The sequence below is a fragment of the Sphaerodactylus townsendi genome, linkage group LG02, assembly GCF_021028975.2.
Source record: "Sphaerodactylus townsendi isolate TG3544 linkage group LG02, MPM_Stown_v2.3, whole genome shotgun sequence".
Taxonomy (NCBI): domain Eukaryota; kingdom Metazoa; phylum Chordata; class Lepidosauria; order Squamata; family Sphaerodactylidae; genus Sphaerodactylus; species Sphaerodactylus townsendi.
The window spans coordinates 128,387,197-128,403,775 of record NC_059426.1 but is presented as its reverse complement, the minus strand read 5'-3'; the positions used below and the strand labels follow the sequence as shown (position 1 = coordinate 128,403,775).

General features: G+C 38.5%; 1 protein-coding gene across 1 annotated transcript in view; it reads left to right on the top strand.

The window, feature by feature from the left end:
- The window catches only part of RYR3 (ryanodine receptor 3), a 372,359-nt gene that overhangs the window by 281,718 nt on the left and 74,062 nt on the right, over positions 1–16,579 (top strand). Inside the window, exons 77-80 of the mRNA XM_048484286.1 lie at positions 1,599–1,695; positions 3,322–3,428; positions 10,904–10,955; positions 15,035–15,094. Coding sequence (XP_048340243.1) covers positions 1,599–1,695; positions 3,322–3,428; positions 10,904–10,955; positions 15,035–15,094 — 316 coding nt within the window. The remainder of the gene's footprint in view (positions 1–1,598; positions 1,696–3,321; positions 3,429–10,903; positions 10,956–15,034; positions 15,095–16,579) is intronic.

The window sequence follows — 16,579 nt, the reverse complement described above, 5'->3', positions numbered from 1 at the left end:
ACCTGAATTTTAATTCTGACATGACAGAAGTCGTATAGGTGGGTTTGAACTGGGATTTAAGGTGTCACCCATTCTAGACGCTTTTTTACTCCCTTTCTTCAAAGGTCCATATTCTGAGGGTGCTCTTGGGATCAAGTCTAATGCTGGATAAGGAGGTGGTAGCTGTGGCCAAGAGTGCCTTTTACCAGCTTTTCCTGGTAGAAAAGATCTAGCCACTGGGGTGCCTGTCCTAATAACATCTAGATTAGACTATTGCAATGTGCTCCACATATGGCTGCGTTTTCAGAAACTTCAGTTGCGTGCAGATGGTGTAGACCCTTCCCCGGCAAATAACACATCAAACCAGAGTTTGGAAATTTGACTGGTATTATATTTAACATCTTAAACAGCAAAAAGGGGTGGGGGGAAGGGAAAGAAGGACAGCTTGAATTGTGCCCAGAAAAAGATTGCAAGCTGGTATAAATAGGCCAAGACTGGAGTGATATGGCCCTTAGACCCACCTATAGGACTTCTGTCACGTCAGAATTAAAATTCCGGTTATTAGCTCACATTCACTCCAAAACTTCCTCCAGGCACTGGTTCAAGATTGCTCCAGGTTTCTGGGCAGATTTCTCTCTCTTCTCTTGCTGCCTCTGTTTGGGGGTGGGGGGTGGGAGGAAATGATGAAAATAACGGTCTTAAATTTTTGAGACCTGAAAAAATTCCCGAATTCCCCCCCCCCAACCCAGAAACATCACTTCTGAAAAATTAAGATAATGATCTACCCAAAACCTGGATCCGAAAGTAATATGAAATTTTTTGAAGTGCTCACCCCAGAAAAGAATATGAAGGTGACTGCTTTGACAACCTTTGAATTTCATGTTATGTATAGGATGGTAAAATGTTAATGTGTGAATGTTGTTACAGCACAATCTTATATTTGTGTTTTTTAATTTATGTATTTACTTCACTTATACCCAATCTTTCACCACAGTGGGGACTCAAAATGCATGCAATATTCTCCATGGCCCCTTCCGCACACGCAAAATAATTCATTTTCAAACCACTTTCACAACTGTTTGCAAGTGGATTTTGCTATTCCGCACAGCTTTAAAGAGCACTGAAAGCAGTTTGAAAGTGCATTATTCTGCATGTGCGGAATGAGCCCATGTCTCCATTTTATCTTCACAAAACCACTGTGAGGTAGAATATTTATTTCATTTCTTTATCTGTGAACTTGTTTGCCGTTCTTCACCCTGGGTGAGTTCCTGTGTAAGGTCACCCAGCAAACTTCCATGACAGAGTAGGGATTCAAACCTGAGATCCTGTCCAACATTTTAGATCCTAGACCAACATTTTAACTGTTACACTACAATTACTCACAGTGGTATTGTGCTAAATGATTAAATAAAATCATAAATTAAATTAAATCATAAAATGATTTATGTGTATTAACATCTCACAATATTAGGAAAATTGACAATTTATTCTGAATATTTACTGACCAATCAGAGGAACAAAATTGTACAAAATCCATATGCTTACTAATCATTAACCTCCTAAGCTTTTCTAGCGTATTTCCTTTATCCCTCTTGATCTCGCTTTCACCCCCCTCTCAGGCACCGTTCTATTAACCTGTTCCTCCATGGTTATCAGAAATATTGGATAGAAACAGAGGAATATTCATTTGAGGAGAAACTAATTCAGGATTTGGCTGTAAGTACAGAAATAACTGGGCTCAGTTTGAAATGCCCACATTAATTCATGCTACTATTACAAATATATCTATATTGCTAAATATGTATAGCTTTTCTGTGCCAAAGTTAACAAGTTTTAAAATTCATAGAGCACAAGCTGTTTATCTGCTAGGATCAGAAAAAGATTGTTCCAATCTGTACACTACAACACAGCTTTATACACTGTGCACAGTCATAGCATATGCCACAATTTGAAGCATCTTGTTTAGAAATAGGATTGAACTGAAATGGATCATTGTTCTGTTTCGTTCAGTTTGGACATCCAGTGTTTTAAGTAAAATTTATTTGAAGAATTAACACAATAAATGCTTCTTTGTGCTTTTGAATTTTGATTACTGCATAATCCTCCATTTAATTTAACACTCTGAGCATTTATTCAAGTTATTTTTGCCTTCTTGATATTCTGATAAATGGTATTTTAATGAAATGTAAATCTGTAAGACCTTATTCAGCAATGATGTTGCCATTCCTTCTTTTATAATTGGAGGACTTTTGAAGCCGGCACCTTACTTTTTATAGACGACACTTTATATTAATCACCAAAGCTTTTATAGTGTATTTCATTTATCCCTTTTGATCTCATTTTCACCCCCCTCTCAGGCACTGTTCTATTAATTCTATTTCCAGGTTGGGAAATTCCTGAAGATATGAGGTTGGAGCGTAGGAAGGGAAGGACCTCAGTGGAGTATAATGTTATAGATTTCACTCTCTAAAGTAGCTATTACCTTCAGGGGGATTGATCTTTGTATACTGGAGATGGTTTGTAATTGTGGGAGATCTTCAGATCCCGTCTGGAGGTTGGCAACTCTAGGCTTAATGCTGATTTAGAAAGCTCAAGCCTTTCGTTGTCAGTGGGTTTTCAGAAATTTAAAATGTATTCTTTTATAGGGATGTGCTATGGGGTATGTTAGAGAGCATCCAGAACTTCAAAGGGTGCTTTATTTGTACAGCTTGTCTGGGCCTTCTCAGCCACCATGAATCTTGGAGAACTCTATGAGGTTGATGAGAAAGGTCAAATCCATGCTGTTAAGGTCACAGCAAGTGCAGATACATTTAGGCCTTGTCACAGAATGACATCATTAGTTTGTGGCATAAATGAAAAAAATCAACCAAAAGAGCTAATAAATGTCTTGAAAAAAAGAGTAAATTTCAGCTAATTAGAACTGGGCGTTGTTAATCGCTAGTTCTGGTTTTAGATATAATTCAAAAAAAATTTAAAAAGTATATTTATGTAAGAAAGTTGTATTAAATGTTCTGCAAAAAGTACAGACACTTACGAAAATATTTGCAACCTTAATAAATTTTCAGAAAAGGTTCATATGAGGAACAAAAAGAAATAAGTTGATAGTAATGCAGAATGATAAATTAGGTGTTCAGAATTCTTATTAATACAATGGTGATGTGTTCCATACATTATACACTCTAAAGTATATAGACATTGCAAAAAGATTTTTTAATCAAATGTTTTAAAAGTTGAAATATTCACTCATGATATTAGAAGTTAAAACATGCACTCAAGGATATTGTTTCTTTCACTATTCATAATGTTTTATTTATAATGCATTCCAATTTCATTCTTCCACAGACCCCCTCAAAAAAAAGTGAGGAGGAAGAGGATGAAGCTGAAAAACATCCTGACCCTCTCCATCAAATTATTCTTCATTTTAGTCGAAATGCTCTCACTGAAAGAAGGTAACTGGACTGTATTCAAAGTTATATAGGCCCTGTTATAATATTGATTTCCCCCATGAGAGTCTGTTGCTTTAAAAACCAGGATCTTTGTAAAACAGATCACTATGCTTGGTATGTTTGCTTTTTTTTATAATCGTAAGGGTCTCTTATGCACAACCAAAATAAGACATCCTTGGGACATCGTGAACAAACCCTCTGAATAAGCTAAAAGAAAGACTTTCATCCAAGGCAAACTTGTTTCTATGGCCAGGTTTTACTTAATCATTGTGACCATAACATTTGCTTCCTCATAGGTAAACTACAACACTTCTCTGGCTAAGGCTTTGGTTAACCACATTCCAATTTCTACTTTTCCCCAACTTCTTAATTACATATAGTTTATAACTACATACCCCTTGAATCTTTTCCCTTATATTACTTTTAAAGAGCTTCAAATATTTAATACATTTTATAAAAACACACTTTTTAACAAATTCCTTTTTCTACAATAACACAAATCCTTTTCCCCTTTACTCACAACTTTTATAATTCTTACACAATTATCTACCCTATTTCTCATTATAAAACTCCATCAAAACATTTATTGTTGTTTTCTAACATACTGTTTCCCCTATAGGCTTATCCCATGCGGCACCAAACAGGCTACTGCTGTACCAACTTACTTACAATGCCACACCCGATTCCAGAGCAGTTTCGTTTTTCACTCAGCTGGGCAGCTTAATTATACATCTCTGTAAATTTCAGAGTTACTTGTTTAACATCCCTTAACATATAATATTGCCATTTGTCCTGAAAGCTTTCAATCTTTAACTACGGTACGTATGTGCTAGGGATCTTCTTCTTCTGAGAAGCCCCTCTCCCCCCATAATTTTTCCAAAAATTAAACGTTCATATTCCCATTTCATTTTAGCCATCTTAGATAACCCATATATAAATTAACTCCCCCTTTTATGGGATTTTCTTTGAAGTCCCATTTCAGCAACTTTAAACATTATGCTCAATTTCAGCTTCTACCTCCCCCTCTGTTGAATGATAAGATGCTGGATTTACTCGTGAGGCCGTGTTTTACACTAATTTAGATTGTTCCAGTAACACAGCCTCACTTGAGCAACCAAGCATCTGCCATAAATCTGGCAGTTTGTATCAACAGTATTCTCACTTGATGTGGGGTAATTTCTGTTTTCTCTTGGACTATGTAAGCCATTGCTGCACCAGCTTGCGCATAGCGAGGCCAGCCCTGTCCACAGAGTCCAAGATTTTAGAAAGAAATGCAATGTGGCATTCTACTTCCCCCCCATGCTTGTGGGTTAATACTCCCGCTGCCATTCCCTTGTGAACATACACCCACAAGTGGAAGAGCTTTTTCCCATTATGGAAATCCAATACTCATTTGTCTTTTAATAAAATTCTGAATAACTTTTCTTATTCACTCTAACCCAGTGTACAGTTTAACATATAGGGGCTGGATTAACACTACACACCTTTATTTGGCAGTATTCTACCGGCCCCCTCCTCCTCTTCCTCTGTAATTTTTAACAAAAATACAATACACTTATAACATAAAACATAAGAACATTTTTAAAAACTTGCTGGATTAGACCAAAGTCTATTTAGTCCAGCACTTTGCTACTTACAGTGGCCCACCAGGTGCCTTTGGGAGCTTACATGCAAGATGTGAAAGCAGTGGCCCTCTGCTGCCGCTCTTGCTCTCAAGCACCTGGTCCGCCAAGGCATTTGCAACCTCAGATCAAGAAGGATCAAGATTGGTAGCCATAAATGGACTTCTCCTCCATAAATCTGTCCAAGCCCCTTTCAAAACTAAACAGGCTATCACCACCTCCCATGGCAGCATATTTTAAACATCCATCACACATTGTGTGAATTGTTTCCTTTCATTAATCCTAATCTCCCTTTGTTTCAATGTATCCCTGTTTTTAGTACCATGAGAAAGAGAGAACAATTTCTCTCTGTCAACATTTTCTATTCCATGCATAGTTTTATTTTTTTTAAAAATTAAATCACATTCCCTCTTATGCATCCTCCTCTAAACTAAAAAAAATCTCAAACTGCAGCTTCTCCTTATAAGGAGAGTGCTCCAATCCCTCAATCACTTTCGTGTCCCTGTTTTAACATACACACAACTTAAATAAGGAAAATAATTGCTTGAACCAGATTGCCTTTTACTCCCTTTGCTAAGTGGAGCTGGCAAACTAAAAGATTGCCCTTCCTCTCAGTTAGTAAAGGGTTAATCCGTTATCTCTCCTCCAGGCATGCAGCCTGCCATCCCATTTTACTGCTTGCATAACTCAAAGAAGCTTTTTCTCTCTAAGCAATTTGGAAACAGAGAGCCTACCAAGAAATACTGCATTGGTTCCTGGAGGCTTTACTTTTCAATTTAAGTTTGAAATTTTGAAATTTTAAAAGATGCAAATATGTGCTCCAATTTTTCCTTTCTTTCTTACAGCTATTAAAAAATGGTTCCTGATACTAAAACCTCTGTCTGGAATTTTTAGCTCTTTGGAAGCTGGATACTCAGCTACATCACTTTAAAAACACTAGGTTTATTCTTTAAAATTCCTCAAAACTATTATGCCTTTTTTAAAATATTGCTAAAACATCTCATTACATTAAGGAAACTGACTAATTTAACTCCCTCTCTCATGTAATTGCTTCAATTTACTTAAACTACACTTTTGTTACCTTAAAAGACATTTATACCTTTTTTAAAAAATATTTAACATTTTAACTCCCCTCCCCATTATTTTTCCCTGTTATCCAAACTACTCTCACCCCCTCCTCTTTTACCCCGCATACTGATGTTTTCCAAAATTATAGAGGTTAATTTTACCTTTCTTGTTTTTCTACATTTCTTAATTTCTTTTAATTTCTCTTAATTTCTAAAAACCTTTTGTGCTTTTCTATGCCTCTAGTCTCTCAAACATAAACTTTCACACTCTCTTGTATGGGAGCAGCTACAGCTCCCCTTTCTCCTTTTCCCCTAATCCTGCAAGCAGCTAAAAGCCTCTCTCTCTCGAACCACAGGTGTGGTTTTTTACTTCTTTAAAAATATTGCTCTAAAAGTATTTTTTTACTTCAAATAGCCTGTTTAATCTTTTTTATAAAAAATAATTATTTTCCTAAAATAAAAGATCCTTGCAAATTAGCTGAACTTACAAAAGAAAACTTTAAATACAATAATCTTTTTGCACTCATTGCTAGCCATCTAAACCTCTAATTTTATACCTTAACTAAATTATTAAACTATAATTTCTAGGTTTATAGGTTCCTTTCTCAATGGAACCTCCTATTTAATCCATATCTTTTAAAACAATAAGCCCTCTTGGTCCCTCTGACCTCAGACTTATTTACTACATTAATGTCTTGATGTAAACCTGTCTTCCATTCCTCCTTCCCTTCCTAGTAGCCCTTGCTTTTTCGTCCGTTTCTCTCTTCTCTCCCAGCCTTGCATCTCCCACTCTCTTTCCCTTTGCATCTCTCTCTTTCTGTCTCCCTCCTTGGATTCATTCTCTACTAGTTTAGCATAGATACTCTTAGTTTTTTTTTTTTAACAAATGAGTCTCTACAATACCCAATTAAACCCCAAAATTTTCTTAACTCCTTCTTTGTTTTTGGCAATGGTAGTTTAACAATTCCCCCATCCTTTCTGGGTTTATCCTCCTTTTTCCTCCTTATGTTATTAAATGTCCCAAATATTTTTCTTCCCTTTCCACATATTGCAATTTTGTTTTTCAAAACTCTTAACCCCTGACTTCCTTGGAAGTTCAGTAACTGATAGTGATCTGGGTCACTACCTCCTTCAGAAACCCCTCTGGTTCACCCACAAATTCTATCTGCTCCTTTGAGCCAACATTAGCCTCACTCTTCTACCTCTGTCTGTCCTTCTCTGAGGCAAAACAGATTCTCCTTAAAACTCTCAGCTTCCTGCTGCATCTTGGAGAAACTGCCCCCTCTACCTACTTTTTGTGATCTTGAATTTTCCTACCTGCCCCTATTCATCTGAACTGGGCTCCATTCCTTCCCTCCTGGCCCTGGATTTGGACTCCTACTTATTCCTCTTCCCCTGGGTCCCCTTGCTCTTCCTGCCTACCAATTTTCCCTTGTTATCCCCCTTCCTCATCCTTGCTGTTCTTCTTTTTCTGTTCTCCTTTTAACTATCTCATCTAATATGGTCATCATGAGCCTTGCTCTTTGCTTTTCCTCCTTTGGCCATTCAGAACAACAATATTGTATCATTTTGTTCTTATCTTTATCCCTAGTACTAGTAATACAATCCTCCCAGGATTTTAGCATGCATTCTAATGGGCTCCCAGCAGGTATGTCTAAAGGCGAAAGATTTTCCTCCCTCTTTCCCTTAGCTACAGACATCCTACTCTCCATAGTGGATAACCAGAAGCTAGCTCACCATGCATACACTTCTGCTGCCATTATAGACCCCCACCACCAAGGTAATACTGGCATATACCTGTGGTATCTGTTTTCTTACCTTGGACTGTGCACAGTGTTGCCTGGTGGTGTGCCCACTACCACCTTTCCTATGGCTGGTTCACCAAGTCCATGGCCTCAAGAGATCTAGTCAGTGCGTGGCATCAGGCCCCAGCGCTGAGTTGAGGACTGCTAAACTTCAGCAGGACGCGTCTTCCTCTCTCAGTCGCTAGCCCAAGATGCGCACGATGACTGGATTCCCGGCCAATGCACCATCTGTTAGAAACGTGGGTCCAAGGACCCTCAAAATAATCTGGACAAAGTTGGTGAAGCAGATAACAAACCTTTTATTGGTTTACGGTCCTGCAAGATCGGGTGCCTACTCCATTGGCTAGGAGATGAGGGCCATAGCCTATTACAATTCATCTAGTCATACTATGTCATATACCAGGTGGTATCTCCTCCAATTAATACATCTCTATATGGTCATTTCCTGTAATTAATATTTGGTTCTTCTTAACTGTCAACCCTTCGGTAGTGCCTTCATGATATATATCCATGCCGTGTCATCATGATATATATCTTCATGATATATATCCTTCCTCTGGATGCCCTCTGGATGCACCTGCCACGTCTTTGGTTCCCTTATCTTACTGTGAAGACACCATCATATTTTACCCCTTCATCCAAAGGCCTTCTATCTTGGCACAGGATCTTAGCCTCCTATAAGCGGGTGCTTCTTGGCACAAGAATCTAGGTTTTCTTGACCCACTCCCCTGCTTTGAAGACACTATCCCAAGCTTGCTAGGGGCCCTCTTAACAGCAGGTGTCTGTTTGGCACAAGAACTCATGTTCCCTTATTATTTATGACTATTGAAACCAAGCTTCAGAAGCATCTTAGAAAAATACTTTAGCTAGAGGCTTTAAGAAGCTTCTGAATGGAGTTTCTGTTTAATAGCACCTACTGATTAGGATCTAGAGAAGCAAGCTGTTTTAGCTATTTTACACTTTAAACTGAGAGAATAACATTTATAGCAGGATTCATTACACATGAAGCATTAGGATACATATATTGAACATGAGTGATTAACATATTCTTTAAGTTTCATTATTTAGCTACAATAAGAAAGCATTCAAATATACAAACATGATTATAAACTACTACATCACCACATCACCTATTATTCCCCTCTAACCCTTGACCTTTCTTCTTCTGCTAGCTCATTATTTTAAAGCAGGTGTGCTTTTAATTGGGATATGATAAGAAATACACAAGTCAAATGGAATATACTAAGCATCATACTCCCATCTCTCTTTGGATTCCATCCAACTTAACAGGCTTTCAACCTCATTATATTCAAGTGTAGATACTATACATGAACTTTATATTCAGAGTTCACCTACCAAATCTTGTGATTCTGTGAAGGGTATATTCTTTGTGACTTCTAAATCCCATATTTGTGCACTAAAATATGTTTATGTGTGTAGATAACTTAATATAGTCTTACACCTTATGAAAACACCTAAAGATACCTTCTTTTATAACTTATAAGGCAATCATTGTCATTGTCCCGTGTATACTTATGTTTATAAAAGTAGCATCTCTTTGTTATATGTAAAAGCAACATTTTACCTCTCACATCTGTGTGTGTTATTTTCCCCACCTGTCTTAAATCTTACTTTCATTTTCCCCTGCCTGCGATTCGCCGCTTGCCTGCTCTGTTGCACCTGCCATTTTGTGAAGATCTCCTGGGATATTTGCTCTGCATTCATCGCGTCCGCCTGCCTTTTACTGGATAAGATACATGATTGAACTCAGCTCTTCTTGCCAATGTTAGCAATATAAAGTTTTCCTGGGTTTTAAAATTTTTAGATGTGTTTTCAAAGCTTCACAAAGCTTGATCAATGAATAACATCAGCTGTAAGCAATTAGCGATTCCCCAATTCTTTTACATTGGCCAGGTCCTAGCAACACCTAGTACCTAAACCTAAGATGCCAAGTTCTTTACACTGTTGAATAGCAGTTCTTCTTCACAACCACTGTGATGTGCCCAATACTGTTGGTTGCCTCTGCTGTTGTCGCCATGCTCATGAACAGCACACTCCGAAGCCTCCTGATTACTTAGGAATTTGAGCAACAACGAGGGCCTAAGCCAAACTGAGGGCAGTTAGGCAACCATGTGGCCTTAAAAGAGGAGGGACAGACCTGGAAGAAGGCTTCTGAGCCAAAATCCTCCCACCAGTCTGCCCCCACAGGCAAGTGAAGCATCACATCATTGGAATAGAGTTCAGAACTCAAGTTTGCTTGTGCAAATCCGATGAAGGGAAAAGCTGGGGGAGGGTACTGGTGGCTTGGTTTGAAAAAGGAAAAGGTTAAGCACAAGCCTTTAGAACCCAGGCATGTGCATTTGTACCTACTGTATAAGGAGCTTCTTAGAAGTTCCTGTAGTGCTGGAGATGACATTAGAGATCTCTATTTTTATTGTCAACTTGTTTTAGTATTTTCCCAGTGTGTTGTTGGTTGGCATAAGCATTATCATTTCATTTTACTAGACTGTTGATCTTAAAAAAAGAGTAAAGAGAAAAGAGAAGTTAAAACTTTAAAACTTATGCCTCTTTAATACAGATTGTAGCTTTCTCAAAAAGAAAATCCACTTAACAGAACAATGAGAGAGCATTATAGTTAATTAGAATTTTCAGATATTGTTGAAAATCGATTTAGTGCCTGCTAAAATCATAGATAATCATCAGAGCTATAGAAAAACCCTGGCTGAAATCTCTGGTAGCTTGTAAGCACTTCTTGGGCACAATAGAGGAAAAATAAATTATTTTCGTACAAGTCGACGGATTTGTTATTCAATTGTAAATGTCTGCTTTAACAATGAACCCAGTATAGTTCCTAGACTTATAGGCTTGTAAGATGGGATCATGATTTGCAGGAAGTTGAAAGTCACTCTGCTTTATTGATCCATGGAACTGGTGACGTCTAAGTTTTCTTTAGAAACGGTTTTAATAATTCACCTTTCTTACAGCAAATTGGATAATGACCCTTTGTATACCGCGTATTCAGCAATGATGGCAAAGGTATGTATCTAATTTCAAAATCCACCTTAAAACAATTATTTTCAGATCTCCATTTTTGTTACATATCTCTATAATATTTTAAATCTGTCCTTCATTTGACATACTTCTTTTGATTTTTTAAAATGGTGAATAATAGCCATGGAGTTAGTGGGATTCAATTGGGACCATGATATAAAAGGAAGAGTTTTTAATTATTCCCCCTGCACATTTTTTCCTGACTTCAGCTTGCTTTCAAAAGCTCCTTTTTGTCTATACAGTAGTCTGTAGTTCTTCCTTCATGTCAAATAAGGACTCTGGGACTGGCTGATTGAAGTTACATAAAGGGTTAAGCCCACCATCCTAGTCCATGGCCCCAGTCTAAATCAGGAACCCTTACAGTTGCTATTATACAAGATCTGTGCAGGTTGCCCCATATTGCTGCAAAATTTTGAACCTAAATTTGGGGTAGAACATCAGGTAATTCTATACTTTTAAGGCTTTTCAGGAAATCCTAAATTGAAACTACCAGTATGATCTTCTCTATGTAAAGTGTACTGCTATTTTTTTTTGAAATAATAAGTACAATTCCTTATTATAAGAATAATTTGTTCTGGGGCTTGAGTCAGTCACTTGTAGGTAGAGAGATATGCAAAGGGTGTAACAGGGTCTTGCACCCTACGTACAAAAGTTCAACACAGCAAACTATGACAGAGAAGGAGACCTGTGTTTGCTTCCCATGTACTCAATTAAGGAATGTGAGCTTGCATTCCTATATTTGCCCAACACTGTGCCTGAATGTGCACACATGAGTTAAAAATTTTCTTCCTTTTTCCATGTACATATCCTGTGCCCACATGCTACCATATAGACCCATGGTGCATGGGGGAGACCTGTTTTCAGGTCAGCAGTTTCTCTACCTATGCTCCCAACCTTGAAGGTGGTCTAGCAATATGGTGCCAAGATGGATTCTTTCTATTGCAGCACTTGCTCAGTGTGACCGCTAAGGCAGAAACCTGTTTGGGCAAGATCTCCTGGAAGCATTAACTTACAGATAGCCCACCTCACCTTTCTAAAGCCATTCAGAAGAGGCAAAGCCTCCACCCTGGGAAAACCAGTTCCCACCTCCATTGCAGAACATATGTGTAACCTCTGCTTGTGGGTTCTGTGGGGCAGAGTTTGCAGCAACAATTTTTAAAAACAAAATGGTTTACTTTCTTAACACATAACATATAACATCAACATTTAACATCACATTTCAAGGTCCTGTTCAGGTTGCATTTTCAAGTCCTTATATTTACAGTCTACTAATACTGCCAAGTCCAATTCTTCTTTGCAAGTGGGTTGGCTCCTGAAGACTCCAAGGGCTTGATGAACAGGATTCAACATGATGAAGGTTTCCAGGAGAACTCTCACCCATTACAACCACAAAAAGAAACCCTGAAACAATAAACTCCAACATTTACAACATAGCAAAAATAAACAACTACCCTCCCAGTAGTTCCCAACAATATTGCAGTTTACCTTAACAAGGTGTTAAGGGCTTATAGAAATCAAGGTCTGGTAGCCTTGTCTCCTCCAACTACATGAGGTCTGCTGCCTCGTGCTGCTCTGAGTCGCCACCCCTTACTGGGTCAACTCATTCTGAGCATGGGGGTTACATATGCAGATAGGCAACTTAATGTTATCAAGACTTCCTTCCAGTCATTGTCCAACAGACTAATCTCATCTTCTAGTTTCCTGATTTACCTCTCCAAAAGACAACCTTCATCTGCACTGGCATTGTCCTGGAGCTGTAATGACATCAGTTCCACCCCAAAATCTAATAATCTTTGGGTACTCCCTGGGCTTAGAATATTAAATCTAAGTGTCCCCTCTTGTTCTCCCCCAGAAAACAAGAGTTGCCTTTGTCCTGGGTCACTTAGCATTGTTTGAGGACCTGATTTTCCCTATAACTAGCCTGTTCACCTGGCACAAGGTATTCTGTATTTTCCTGGAGTGCTCGCTGTCTGGTTAATACATTTTCCAGCACTGCCTTATACCCCGTATCTGTGTGAATTCTCTTTGTGTGTTATCATTGTGTGATTGTACAGTTATTATTTTAGTTTTTCTAATAAAATCATTAACTTCTGCTTTCCGTGGATTTCCTTCTGAAACCATATCCATAAATGCTAGTGGAAAAGATCTCATAATAGTTATTTGGCCTCTTGCTATGCAAGGTCTTCCCTCATTGATTCCCCATTCTAAAATGAGCAGACTCCAGCATTTTGGGGAACACATAGTGTACTAGAATGGGCCTCTAATATCATTATTTAATAATCAGTTAAGTGCCATCAAGAGACAGGTAGAGATGATTTGCCATTACATTCCTCTGCATAGTAATCCAGGTCTTCCTTGGTGGTCTTCCATCCAAATACCTAATTATGGCTGACCCTGCTTAGTTTCTGAGCAATAAAGAGCTCAAAGCTAGTGTGGGCTATTCATGCTGTTGTTATCATTATTACTTTGGCCAGTAGTGGATGTCCTCACCATTTACAAAGGCAACAAAATCAGATCACATACAGATAAGCAAGTAGCTTGTACTTACTTGAGAAACCTCCACATATACAATAACTCCAGTATGATGTGCATTCTATGAAAAAGGAAAATACAGTGAGTAGAGAAGCTGGCTTGTTCAAGCCGCTAATTTTACTATAGTAAACTGGAATGGGAGATCAGGAGGAATTTTTCCAAATTCCTATCCCTATCAAGGTCCCATCTTAACATATATTTGTTGACAGTCTACTGATTAGTAATAACATGATGATAATCTGATTAAGGGCTTCCTGTGGGTGAATATAGTTGGTGTAGGCCTCAAAGTAAACCTCAAATTTAAGAGGGTGCATTGAAAAACAATGATTAAAATTATGGTATCAGAGCCAAATAAATATACCCAAATTGAATGAACTTTATTGCCATGGAAATTAGAATGCTGTGGAATAATTTAGATGAACAGAACCCAAAATGCAGGTTAGTTGGAAGATACAGACAAGAGTGTGGTGTGGTTATTGGGGAATCGGGGGACTTGGAGTGGGAATGGTTCCCGCCCTCGGGTGGCAAAAAAATGAGTTACAGAAAAATGAAAAATTGCTGATCTTAGTTATCTAAAAACTTTCTCATGCTACTTCTGTTCCTATTATATTTCCAGAGAGGGATGTTGGAACAGGAGAATTAAGTTTTTATATTGCTAGTAAAACTGGGGGAATCAGAAAGAGTTGACAGATTTATTCCTCTTCTGGTCTTCCCTTTTGTCTATTTAATAGAAATTCCAAAAATTTATTTTCATTTCATATAAATAAAACAAAACTACTGGTATTTCTACTGTGTATGGGAGAAGAACATGTATGTGTGTGTGCGTGTGTGTGTGCGCTCGCGCGTGCGCGCGCGTGCACGTGCATGACAGGCTCTTTCCACACAACAAATGTATAGCAGGTTGCTGTCAGGATAAAGTAACCCACTTTCCTGTTTCCACATTTGCATTCATCCATGCAGGCAGTGATTGGAGCCCACAGAAACAATCCAGGTTGCTGCCAGGCCTTAGAAAGGAAGCGTGTCTATTTTTTTGTTTACCTCCCACTGATGCATAGCTACACAGACATGCACTCATGAACCCCCACAGCCATGCTGATGTCTCACAATACAACCCTTTGTGCCTGCGTGACTACGCAGATGCGAGATGGGATTTTTTTAAAAAGGAAAGTGCAGCTGAATAAAGCACCTCCTGCCTTGCCATTCGCTCAAAAGTGGCTGCAACCCAGGATTTTAAAAAAGACTTGTGGATAGTCCAATACTTGAAAAACGCGGTTTGGGGAAAATAACACAGGGAAGACTCACTTTAGGGATGAGATCCATGTGAAGTCCCCCCCCCCAAAAAAAACTTTTTTACTGTCCTTAACCAATGTTTATTGGCCTGTGTGCAACAGGTCAGAGAGAGAGAGTAAAATGGCTTGGCACTATGCACATGCATGGGTGAATCCATTGAGGTGCCAGGTGTGAAAACGAAAAAAAATCTTTCCTTGTAAGTATTCTAAATCTTCCTAAATTATCTCCCATATCAAAAACAGAGCTGCCAAAGTGGAGAAGATGATGAAGATGATGATGAAGAAAAAGAGAAGACGTTTGAGGTGAATCTGTTAAAATGGTTCTTTTATCTTACAATTTGAAAGTCTCGTAACAATTGAGTCAATGTAGTGATGATAGTTGTTTTGAGAGAAAGTCATACATTATAGATGAAAGATTGCAGTTTCAATGACATTATGGTTGAATTTGAAAGGGAACTATGTACAACTGATGATCATGTTATAGCTAAAGTGAGTAAATTGCTGAGATTTGAAGCAGAAGGAGAACAAGTAAAAGAATGCATGACAAAAAGGACTATTAACTTTGGGTATAATGTCCAATTGGAACAATGGGAGAATATGTGATCAAGGGGACTTAAATTTACATTAATTCCAATCTGAAGGAGAACTTTATAAAGTGATGTATCAATTGCATATGACACCAGAGAAATTGGTAAAGATGTATAAAATGTTTTGAAAAAGTGCTGGAAATGTGATAATCAAGAAAGGACTTTCTACCACTTGTGGTAGACGTGAAAAGCTAAGAAATTTTGGAGGTTAATACATTCAATAGTTCAAAAGATTTTTACAATAAATATACAAATGAAACTGAGGCTTTCCTGTTAGAACTTGTGGATAGATATCTGGGGGGAAATTGATATTTGTTTTTATATATGACAGCAGCTGCAGGAATGCACAAAATTGTGCAAAACTGGAAAACTTCAGCTATACTTACAATAGAAGAATGGTTGGTGTAGTTGTTAAGAGTTGGTGGAGATGGCTAAACTCACTTCATTACTTAATGAAAATAATTCATCTAAATTTTTGGACAATTGGAAACCCTTGATAGATTATTTGAAAATAACGGACTGATGATTAGAGATTTTGAAGCAATAGGTTATCAAAATAAGACCGAATAGAGAAAAGTATAATTATTATAAGTAGTGACTATAAAGATCCAGATATTAGTAAACGAGGCAGCAACGACAATGATATTGAAACCTTGGGCAGGAATCTGCTGGCAGTGAGAGAGCCAGTAGATCCCTGCTTTTGAGATCTTGAGGAGAGACAGAAGCCATGGCCCTTTCCACACATGTGCAGAAACACACCTCCGCCAGCATGAAGTATGCCGGTGGAGGCTCAGGGACTGTTCGCACGCTAGCGTGCGCGCAGCCCTGATTTCTCCTGCAGCCGGAGTCACCTCTTGGTGGTACCCCTCCACTCACCGTCTTGTGCACATCCCTCTGGAGGTCACAGGGCAGTGTGGGCAGGTCTCTGCAGTTCTCCAGAGGGATGCTGCACAAGACGGTGAGTGGAGCCAACGGGGAAAACAGCGGCTTCCCGGTGGTGCGGTTTGCACCACTCCGTGGGGAACATGCTGTTTTTCGAAAACCTCGCTTATTGAGCGAGGTTTTCAGAGGCAGCTATTGCAACTCGCTCTATGCGGGCCTTGCCTTGTGGTTGATCCAGAAGTTTGATTGACTCTGACTGAATTTTATCACCTTCTGTAGTCTCATTTTTTTAGCTTTATTAACAGTTTTGTAGTTGGGG